General features: G+C 45.5%; 1 protein-coding gene across 3 annotated transcripts in view; it reads left to right on the forward strand.

The window, feature by feature from the left end:
• Positions 1 to 10,089, forward strand: part of BIN2 (bridging integrator 2) — a 30,424-nt gene extending 20,335 nt beyond the window's left edge. The window contains exons 10-14 of one of the 3 annotated variants that reach the window (XM_032876760.1): positions 638 to 720; positions 3,964 to 4,702; positions 6,709 to 6,778; positions 8,175 to 8,242; positions 9,605 to 10,089. In XM_032876760.1, the coding sequence (XP_032732651.1) occupies positions 638 to 720; positions 3,964 to 4,702; positions 6,709 to 6,778; positions 8,175 to 8,242; positions 9,605 to 9,634 (990 nt within the window). In that variant the 3' untranslated portion in view covers positions 9,635 to 10,089. Of the gene's footprint in view, positions 1 to 637; positions 721 to 3,963; positions 4,703 to 6,708; positions 6,790 to 8,174; positions 8,243 to 9,604 lie in introns of all 3 variants that reach the window. The other 2 variants (XM_032876761.1, XM_032876762.1) reach the window with 2 other exon arrangements.
• Positions 10,090 to 11,610: the final 1,521 nt, after the last annotated feature.

Genomic DNA, 11,610 nt, shown 5'->3' on the forward strand with positions numbered 1-11,610 from the left:
TAATGACAACCAGATTTGACCTTCAGATAAATAAAGGAGGTTAGGCCTGTGGAAGGAAGAGCTGAAATGCGGAACCAAGCTGTGAAATCTTTATCTTATGTTGCTAGGGAGCAAAGGGGGCAGTGTTTAAATACAGGTCAGTCTCTCAGGTAGCTGGGCATGAATGGAGAAGGCCAGTCCTGTTCAGTGAGAGGCAGCCCCAGAACACTACCTCATGGGGCCTTTTCTAGTCCCAGGTTTCTGAGACTCGGTTCTGTCACAATATTAATTAAATCCATGTACACATTCACATATCCCTCTCCACACTTGCTTTAGCTAAATAATGGCTTGCCTCGTTAATATTTCTTCCCTGGACTACCTGAGAGAAGCTAGAACCTCAACTTAAACATCAAACATCAAGGACCCAGCCTTGAGAGAGCCGCCCGTCTGACAGAAGAGGCAGAACTTAAGACACAGTCCAGGAAGAAGGGGCATCAGGCAGGGTCCTGGACACTAGTGCCAAAGAGTTGAGGGGGAATTTTATAGTTAAGGGTGGGGAGGGTATTGTTTTGGGAACTGTGTGAAAGGGAGAGAAGGGATATGTCTGTCTCAGGTCCCCATGGCTAGCGACCCCACCCGTCTCTCTTGCTGGCTGTAGCTGAACCACAGTCTCTATGAGGTGATGAGCAAACTGGAGAAGCAACATTCCAACAAAGTCTTTGTGGTGAAGGGAGTATCCAGGTGAGCAACTCCTCTGAGACTCCTTGCTCCTTCGTGTCTCCTGTCAACATACGCAGCACTCTCGCTGTACCCAATCCTGGCCTTCCCTTCGTGTTCACGTCCATGATATTGTTAGTTATTTGTATTATGGCTCTATAAAAATCCTTTTTCTTTGTGTGAACTATTTCAGCGATCACTAAAGGTATAAAGAACGATGCACTAAAAAAGAATACAATAAGTAGCCATACAGCTGTCACCCAATCTACGAAATCAACTATCCTATGTACTATTGAAGTCCCCAGTATCCTCCTCCCCACCCATCCTGCCCCCTCATCTAAGGTAACCGTTGTCTTAAATTCAGTATCTGCTTTTCCCATGCTTTTCTTTTTACTTTTTGACACACATATATACCCACAGAAACTACCGTTTTGCATGTTTTTAAAATTTATAAAATGGAATTATACTGCGTACGTACCTCTGCAACTCCTTGTGCTCTCTCTGTACTCTGTGTGAGGGTCGTGGGCCCTGCTGCTGCACGTTGCCAGCTCTGGTCTTTCCTTTCCCGGTTATGGATGCTGTTGTGAAGCTAGTCTACAATTTATTTATCCATCCTCCTGCTCATAGACATTTGGGTGGTTTTCCAGTTTCCTGCTCTTACAAATAATTTTGCAATGGACACATTTTACATGGCTCCTGTGACTGTTACCGAGAGTGTCTTTAGGGCGTGTACTGGGAGTGGAGCTGCTGAGTCACAGGCCATGCAGCTGGGCCTCTTCAGCCTTACTAGACATTGGCATTGTCCTGCAGCTTTCTGAAGTGCCCAGTTTATAACCCACCAGCAGCAGATAAAAGCCCCTGTTGCTCCATATTCTTGCTACACGTGACCTTGTCAGATTTACTAATTTTTCCAAACTAAAAGATATGAAATGGATTTTTTTTGCAACTTTCATTCATATCTCCACAATTGCTAGCTAGCTTGAACTTCTTTCCATGTTATTGGCCATTTAGGGTTCCTTCCTGGGGCCTTCCTGTTTATCCTTGTTTTCACATTTTTCATTTAGATTGTTTATCTTTTTAAATTTTTTTAAAGATTTTATTTATTTATTTGTCAGAGAGAGCGAGCACAGGCAGAGGGAGCAGCAGGCTCCCCGCTGAGCAAGGAGCCCAATGCAGGGCTTGATCCAAGGACTCTGGGATCATGACCTGAGCTGAAGGCAGAAGCTTACCCAACTGAGCCATCTGGTCATCTCTAGATTATTTACGTTGTTTTTTTTTGTTTTTTTTTTTTTTTTATTTATAGAACAATTCAGTCGTCCTTTAGAATGTGATCACTTTCTCATTCTGAAGCCTTTGCTCAGGAAGATTTAATTTCCTACTACGTACAGGGTTTTATGCTGAGAGTTAGGGATCCAAAGACATAGGAGATGTGTCCTTTGGGTGATTTACCAAAAGTTGGAAGGGCAGGAAGTGTACCTAAGGAGACAAGGAACAATATAAGTTTGCCCATACTAAGTACCTGATGAGACCAGCAGGAATTCCAGAGAAGAAGGTACTTGCCATCATATGGATGGTCAGGGAAGACTTTAAAAGGAGGTGGTGAAACTGACCTTGGGACTTGAAAGAAGAATCAGGCTCATATTTGTTATTAGTACTATTCATTTAGCAATTTGTTATAGACTATTAAAAATCATCACTGAAGGGTCAATGTAGATTTTCTAGATGAATTCCCTTTTGCTCTAAAAAATTCTGTTTCTCCTTTTCCCAGCATTAAAAGCCAGAGTTCTTTCTGTCTCTTCATCTGAAACCTACTATCATTTAAACCAAGATGTCCCAGAACCTTGTAGGGAAATCTGGTTTTTTTCTTGCTATGTCCTGGGCCTTCTAAACCTACTGACTCCAAGAATGCTAGTGCTAGAAGGAACCTCTGTCACTCAGCTTATCTCACGTCAGAAACTCCCACAAGGCAGGAACTAAGTTTCTCTCTCTCTCTTCCTATGCCTGTCTCCCATCCTTGTGCCCACATAATTGGTACCTGTCAAGTAAATATTTGTGGGTTGCTTAATCCGCTTGTGGACAGTAAGTAGGAGGCACCTGAGCAGGCGAGAAGGAGACAAGCTGATGTTGACTGTAGAAGCACTCAGCCCGGTATCCAGCATACTTGATAAACGTTACAGTCAATTTCATTATCCGTGGTGCTCGTGTTCTATAAAGTAATGGCAAGTACCAGATTCATGAATACTGAACCCTTGCTGCTAAGGGAAACACAGCGTTAGGTTCCTATGAGTTTCTGCTCCCAGCGTCTTCATCAGCCAATAAATACATAACCTCATCTCGTGTGTGTTTCTGTTTAAACACACCTTATTTGCTACATATTGCTGGGGTGCCTGCGTGGCTCAGACGGTGATGCATCTGACTCTTGATTTCGGCTCAGGTCATGATCTCAGAGTTGTGGAATCGAGCCCCAGGTCAGTCTCTGTGCTCAGCGTTGAGTCTGCTTGAGATTCTCCTCTGCCTCTGCTTCTCCCCCCTCTTGTGCTCACTCTCTAAATAAGCAAATAATATATATCATTGATTCCTTCATATTGAACTTCTAGCCAACAGCGCCATAATTCATGCTGGAGGGAAGCTTCTCTAACGTGTTCTTTCTCTGTAAGGCATGTCACAGTTTTCTGGCCCTGAGCACTTTAGTGCTATACTTGGAGACAATTTTAAACAAGAGAATCACCAACAAAAAGCACAACAATGTGAAAAACATGGCCAGATGGACACATTTGCAGTGTAAGAGCCGAAACATGGCAGAGGATTGCCATCTTAGACCTCAGCTGGGAAAGTGCTCGTCTAGGCACTCATCTTTCAAAGCTCGTGTATGTCCGCAGCTCGCTGCAAAGGCATCATGAGAATTAATTTTGGAGTTGCACATAGGTTTTAGGGAGGAGGTGAACTTGCAAATACAGAATCCGCAAGGACCAACTGTATATCTATCACCCAGGGAATCCTTCCCACAGAGAAAATATTTTGTCGGTGTTTTGCTGTGTTTTTTTTCTAGTCTTGTTTTCTTTATATTTTTTATATAATTGAGATCGTGATATGGATAAAATTTTATAGCCTTTTTCTCACCTTATGAAGGATGATTGCGAGGTACACAGACTTTCTCATACGTTGCTCTGTTGTGTCTTATTATTACATGCGCGCCTCGTTATTTATTCGAGGTGTTGGGTTGCTTCCAGTTTTGAGCTCTCCTGAATCCAACGCTTGTTTTTTCAGCAGCAGCAGACGCTCTCTAGTCATTTCTTCCCCAGTTCACACGTCTGCAGTCTCCAGCCCCCTGACCTCACCTACCAGTCCCTCTGCACTTTCTTTGAAGAATGAGAGGGAGTCCATCTCTGCCAGTGACGAAGAGCTGGCATCCGATCTGGCCCCAGGAGAAGAGGATTCTGAGATTAAAGACAAGGAGACGGAGGAGGAAGAGTCGGAAGCCAGCTCCTCTGAGGAGGAAGAGTCCCTGCCAGCTTGCAACGGTCCCGCCCAGGCCCAGCCCTCTCCCGCCACTGAGGCCGGCAGGTCCCAGGAGGAAGTTCTCCCTTGCTCGCCCTCTCCGTCCCCAGGCAGTACCCTTACCCCCTCAGAGCAGCCCTCCTCTCTCCCAGAAGTAGTCCTCCGAACCCACACCTCAGGTGAAGGAGCTGAACAACCAAAGAAGAGAACCTCCATCCAGAGGACCTCAGCACCTCCAAATAGGCCTCCTCCACCCAGAGCCACTCCCAGCCCCCGGCACTCCTCAGGGAACATACCCTCCAGCCCTCTAGCCTCTGAGCAGGGCTCACCTGCCAGTCCTGGGGCCTTCTTGGGGGCTGGGACTCCAAGTCCTAGGACCTCTTTAGAGGTTTCTCCTGACCCACAGCCACCAGAAAAGCCAGTAAGAACTTCTGAGGCCAGAGAAAAGGAAAGCATCAACAATCTGAATCCAGAAGAACTTTGTATTTCCCCTACCTTGATGTCTGAGGTGAGATTGGATCTCGTTGAGTCCTTTTTTTTTCTTTCTTGAAGAGTTTGAATTATTTATTTGAGAGAGAAAGCACAAGACGGGGGATGGTCAGAGGGAGAAGCAGTCTCCCTGTGGAGCGGGGAGCTCAATGTGGGGCTCAATCTTGGGACTCTGGGATCATAACCTGGGCCCAAGGCAGACACTTAACCAACTGAGCCACCCAGGCTTCCCCTTTATTCCCTTTTAAAACCACCATATATATCATCTTTACTATAGTCAGCTTGTCCCAGGTGATAAGATCTTATGTCATTAGATTCCAGGGTTGTTTTTTTTTTTTAAGACTTTATTTATTTATTTATTTATTTGAGAGAGAGAGAGAGAGAGTATGAGAGGAGAGAGGGTCGGAAGGAGAAGCAGACTCCCCACTGAGCAGGGAGCCCGATGCGGGACTCAATCCTGGGACTCCAGGAGCATGACTTGAACTGAAGGCAGTTGCTTACCAACTAAGCCACCCAGGCGTCCCTAGATTACAGTTTTAAGGGCATTCCTGTACCTCTTTTGGTTGTGGGGATTGTTTCATATATTCATAGCAACGAATTCAGTGCCATGTACTCTTAGGGTAGTTGACTTCTGCACAGGATTATCTCTAATATTATTATTAGGAGCAGAATCTTGCTAATTTCTTTCTTTTGGTCCAAATTCGGGGAGTTCCAGTGTAAAGAATCTACAGCTGGCATCCTGAGCTTTACCTTCTTTAGTTGGGAGGGTGGGGAGGAGGGTCTCATTTCAGTTTGTCATATGACTACGGTAAGCAAAATGGCAACTGCAAATTTCTGAGGTCTATCTTCTTTGATGAGAGAGGCATCCTAGAAGAAGGAACTCACAGGGGAGGGTAAAGCAAAAGGGATGGCCTTTTGAAAGGTGAGGATATGGATGAGAAAAGGATTGTGTTAAAATAGAGACAGAGATCCCGTGAAGAGCAACCAGTTCTGTGAAGGATTGGGAAATCAAGTCGTATTCTATTCAAATTGCATGGAAAGGCTTATTGTACAGGAGAGAGGTATGACTTGCTCTATGAGATCCCTGAAGGCAGAACTATATGTAAAGATTTTTTTTTTCCAAGTACATTTGGATCATTTGGATAAATAAAATACATTTGGATAAATAAAATCTTTTAAAAAAAAAAAGCTAAGGATGTATGATCATCTGTCAGGTGCACTGTAGAGAAGATTATGGTAAGACATCTAACTAGATGGCACCAAGATTCATTCATTCATTCATTTATTCATTCATTCCCTAATTATTTACTGACACCCTGCTATGTGCTGGGCACTTTTCTAGGAGGTAGGCTATTACAGTGAACAAAACATAAAATTCTCTGCCTTCCTGCATCTTACATTCTAGTGGATGGGGAATGGGAGGAATAAGGACAATAAGCAAGAAACAATAAGTAAAATGACAATTTAGTCATGATAGGAGATAGAAAAATTAAGTAGGGAGTACATTTAAGTACAGGGAGTGAAGGCTAAATTGCAGGTTTTTTTATTTTTTTCTAAAGATTTTATTTATTTATTTGACAGAGAGAGAGATCACAAGTAGGCAAAGAGGCAGACAGAGAGGGGGAGAAGCAGGCTCCCTGCTGAGCAGAGAGCCTGATGTGGGACATGATCCCAGGACCCTGAGATCACGACCTGAGGCGAAGGCAGAGGCTTAACCCACTGAGCCTCCCAGGCGCCCTAAATTGCAGTTTTAAACAGAGTGGTCAGAGGAAACGTTTAGCCACTGAAGGAGGTCGGGGCCTACGCCATGCAGATATTGGAAGTCTAAGATTTCTGGGACCCCTCAGTTCACACCACCCAGTTCACACCACTGAAGGCTGACCGGGCTCTGTTGAGATCCTCCTGTTCTCTGGACATGGGTCCCCTGCTGCTCCCGTAAGCACCATCTAGTGTGCACAAGGGGTCCAGGGCTGGCAGCCAGGGCGGAAAGGTGTGGAATTCTACATTGTCCACTTTGATCCACAGGTCTTTTCAGAGTCTGACGCGGCAAAGAAGATGGAGGGCAAGGAAGAGAACAGTCAGCTCACCTCCGCTGACTCCCCTGAGGTACTGACACCTGAGTCGTCGGCTTTATTATGCTCTCAGTCTTGATTCACATGAGGTGCAGAAGCTCCTCATGGAGCAAGATGTGAAACTTTCTGCCTTCGCCAGCTTCTAGGCTGAGGAAGCTCTACCGATGGAGAGAGATGTGCAGGGCGAGTAGAAAGTGAATAAGCACACGTAACTGTGGGATTTTGTGTAGGTACAGTGTAGCCACTTTTCACTGCCCTGCACTGAAAAGAGCAATTCAACAGCATGGAAAATTCAAAATTCATTTAAATGTGACTTTGTGACGTATTATATGATTTTAGTATGGGGTCAGCAAAAGAGTGAATAAAACAGGTTTGCCTCTTGGGCATCATCTTACTAAAGGGGAGATGATAGGGGCCTACATATAATTCTTGAGGAAAAGGCCAGTAACACTGTCCTCTTTGGGAAAGAGATACAGGGTGCGGCCTCCTCTCCCTGAAGCTACCTCCCTGTATTGGCTCTAGGATTACTTAGTCATCAGCTAAGGAGATATGTTTTTCCTTCCGAATTAAGCAGCTAGAGCATCTCAGATCGTAGCCTATCAGAGTCATCAGTCTCCAGAGGCCTGTGACCTGCAAGATCTGTTCCCTTCCCTTACAGATGCGCTGTAAGGCAAAATGTGCAGAATTATGAACGTATCACATATAAAAATGGGTACATAAAAAGAAAACTGTGAGCAGATCTGTTGTTGCTCAGCATTTGAATCACCAGAGAGAGAATGAAGGTCCTCTTAAAGAATAGTAACTTTCTGGAAGGTGGTGTTACCTTTGGGGCATTTCATAGCCTGGAATTGAAGGAAGGAATAAGAAGAAGGAAAATTCCTTCAAGGAGAAGGCCCCTTAGAGTGCCAAGGTCTTCTTCCCCTGGCTTCCACGCCTCGGGTTCCCATCTCAGAACCCAGAACTTTTCCCAAAGAAACCATCACACCACTTGCCTATCCTAACCACCCCAGCGGAGGGTCATCTCAGTGTGAGAGCTGCTGTGCATTCCCGAGGAGGACTGGTCTAGAAGTGGTAGATAGTGGTTTTAAAACCTATATTTATACCCTCACTGCCTCCCACATAGATTTATATACAGATGCGTGTCACAGAGATCACACAGTGTCTGATCATGAAAACAATGGGAGTCCAAAGACCTGGTTTCCTGTCCCAGCAGGTCATTTGACCCTTGGAATCAGTCTCTTGATCTGTGACAGAGAATGACAGGAAAGCCTTCCATGATGATCTCAGGCCATAGTAAAACAACACTGTATGTTGTTCGTAATGTCTGTGACCCTTGTGAAGTGTAAAGCACAGAAGACCCTTCTGAGCTGAGAGACTGGAGGTTGAGCCGCCTCTCACGGGCAGAACTCTTCTTTTTGTAGAGCCAAGATCTTCAGCTTCATGTCTCTGCCATTCCAGAAGAGAGCAATGTCATGCCTCAAGAAGAGGTAAGGATGCCAGATAACATGGAGAATGGGGTGAGTGGTAAGACTGGGCATTGGGGGTGCACAGAGGTTTGACTAGAGTCTGGAAACCTCACCGTGGGCTACAAGGGGAACCTGGCAGTGAACAACATCCTCAGGGCAAAGTCAAGCAGGCAGGAGCCAGAGGACCCAAGAGTAACCTGGGACTTTGTGGCTCCTGTGCTCATTTCCCAGTACTTGTCCTTAAACCTCTTGACCTCTCTCCTAATTTTTGACACAGAGTGGGGGAGAACAAGCAGGGGAGGGGCAGGCAGAGGGAGAGGGAGTAGCAGGCTTCCCCCACCCCCACCCCAAGCAGAGAGCCTGACATGGGGCTTGATCCCAGGAGTCTGGGATCATGACCTGTGCCAAAGGCAGACACTTAACTGACTGAGCTACCCAGGTACCCCCTAAATATTTTATCTGAACTTATTTCAAAAAGGAGTTAAGTGGGGTGCCTGGGTGGCTCAGTCGGTTAAGTGTCTGACTCTTGATTTTGGCTCAGGTCATGATCTCAGGTTTGTGAGATCAAGCCCCACATGGGGCCTCTTGCTGGGCATGGAACCTGCGTAAGATTCTTTCTCTCTCCCTCTGCCCCTTCCCTTCCCCACTTACACGCATGTGCATGCGTGGGCGCACACACACACACTCTTTAAAAAAAAGAAAAAGATATATAAAAGGCACACAAAAAGGTAAATACACAGACACACAAAAAAATATACTCAGAAGTAAATTAGCAGGTGCTTGGGTGGCTCAGTTGGTTTAGCGACTGCCTTCTGCTCAGGTCATCATCCCAGAGTCCCGGGATCCAACCGCACATTGGGCTCCCAGCTCCACGGGGAGTCTCCTTCTCCCTCTGACCTCTCTCCTCTCATGCTTTCTCTCTCTCTCTCTCTCTCTCTCTCAAACAAATAGATAAAATCTTAAAAAAAAAAGAAGTGAATTAATGATATAAAATGGAGCCATGAGTTAGGCAAGTGCAGAAACACATTCTATAAAATAAAATTAAGGAGGATGGACCACAAAGTTGGTTCCACACTCCCTAACGTCCAAGAGGAAGGTACAGACCTGGTCAGTTCACCCAGTTCACGATGCCCAGTCCTTAAGAGTAACAATTCCAGATACTAAGATGAAAAATAACTTTCTCCTGTGAACCCTAAAGAGATGACAGTGAACAAATCTTTACAGTAATTCCAACAACCGGTTTCACACCGCCTCCCTCCACAGAAGCCAGTGCCTTACAAGAAATATAATTCTACAGAAGCGAAATGAGCCCTTTCCCCGTGCCCACCCGGTGGTTGGTGGGAGGGCAGGTCAGCATCTAACCCAATCTTGTTTCCTTTCTAGGTATCTACAGTTCAAACTGATTACCTCTGAAGAGGGGCTACTGAGACCTCCACACACACCTCCCCAGAGAAGCTTCTCAGCTAGAGGGTATATAGGTCAGAGGGACTTAAGATCTAGCATTCCTTTGTAGGTTCTCGAACCGTTTGAATGCTGGTGGTCTTGAAACATCTAGCATTAATGGAGGCTGAGGAGCAGACTTGGGGGAGGGAGGGCGGCAGGCTGGGGAGAAGAAACTCTTAGTTCCCGGGAATATTTAATTCAGGCTTTTAGCACTGTTAGAATAAGAAGACTTCATATATTAAGTAAAGTCGGCCTAAAGTGACTATAAAAAGCATAAGCATCTGTAGACAGAGACACGTCTGCATAGAGACACATTACCACAAGTACTCAGAGAATAGTGAACGAATCTTTGACTTACCACTCATTTTGCAAGACTTAGAGCCAAAAGAACAGATTTTCAGATTGTTAAATAAAGGATTACTCTGTGTATGGATTGCTTTTCTTTTTTTGACACGAGGAGTTGTCCCTGCCCCACACACTGTTCTCCACCTAGATAAGGTCATGGATTCTACCCCTGTTCAGAAAGTTTTAGTCACATCCTTGACCCCCAGTTGGAATGATGCCAGGGGCCACGGGCTCCTTTGCTCACCAGATGCCCTAAGGCAGGCCCCCTGCCCCCACTTTCAGCCAACAAGCAAGTACCGGGGAAAGGGGTTACATTTTAGAGCCATAGCCCACATTTACAGCCTGCTACTTGGTGTACATGAGTATATGAGCAGGCTGGAGAGAGAAACGGAGCTCCCAAGTGAAGGGAAAGAATACAACCAGAATGATAGGGTGGAAATGGCACAGAATTTAGAATCCAAAATCCTGGATTCAAGTCCTATAATTTACTTCCGGGAAAACGTTAAAAATGCACTTTGACGTCCTGCCACCCTAATAAACACACACGTGCCGGTGCTTCTCCCTCTTTGCTTCTGTTCATGGGGTTGCTTCTCCCTCTTTGCTTCTTTTGCGGGGATATGGGTGGTGTCCCAACTCATGCAGCCACCCAGCAAGCATTTGCCAGCCCCTGCTCTGTACCAAGCACCATATGAGGTACCAGAGAAACAATGAAAGGAAAAAAAGTGACAACTTTATGGAGACAGACTATTGAGCAGGGAGCAGAATGGACAGGATTTAGGAATGGGTTAGAAGAGGACACATGACCAAAGTTGTAAGGAATTATTCTGGGTTAGGCTTGAGAGACTAGGGTTTGGGGGTGCCATTCTCTGAAATGGTGATGACAGGCTGATGGGTGTCACTACGTGTGGGTTCTCTGCTTGCAAACAACAAACTTCCTGATCAAGCAACAAAGAATACGTTGGAAGGACACTACGCAGCTCTTCGAGCTGAAAGAACTGGGATGTCTGTTGCAGGAATGTGTTGGGCTGCCCTCCAAGCAAGAGACTTCCACCACCTCCTTCCTCTGTGTCCCTTCCAGATCCAGATGCCCTGGAGAAAGAATGAGACTGGCCCAGTTTATAGAGATGCATGGTAGTGTCTACAATGACCGACCAGTGGTGGTGGTGGGAGGGTGTGCACGAGGAAGCTTTCAGAGAGATGGGACTATTCATAATGCTGTAGTGATCGTTTAATGAGTACACTGTTGAACGACACATACCTATGTGTCAAACCGATCACATTACACACTTATTGTGTAGTTGACTGCATGTCCTGTATAAGCATTGGATACAAGGAGCTTAAGAACTTGCAGGATTTTCCAGTAGATGTGTCTGTCAGGGAGCTGGAAATAAATGACCGTATTTTGGAATCATTCTTCCAAGATCTAATCCTACTAGTCTTCCTTAAAAACCTTCAAAAGATTTCTACTGCTGAAATGGAGAAGAGGTTGCATGCTTCCCTGTGAAAGCCCTACTGCCTACATTTTAATACCTTTCTCATAAGGCAGCCCATTCCCTTGGTGCTCAGAATCGCGGCTGGGAGTGCTACTCCAGGGGTATTGG

The sequence above is a fragment of the Lontra canadensis genome, unplaced genomic scaffold, assembly GCF_010015895.1.
Source record: "Lontra canadensis isolate GAN:19392208 unplaced genomic scaffold, GSC_riverotter_1.0 scaffold59, whole genome shotgun sequence".
Lineage (NCBI taxonomy): Eukaryota > Metazoa > Chordata > Mammalia > Carnivora > Mustelidae > Lontra > Lontra canadensis.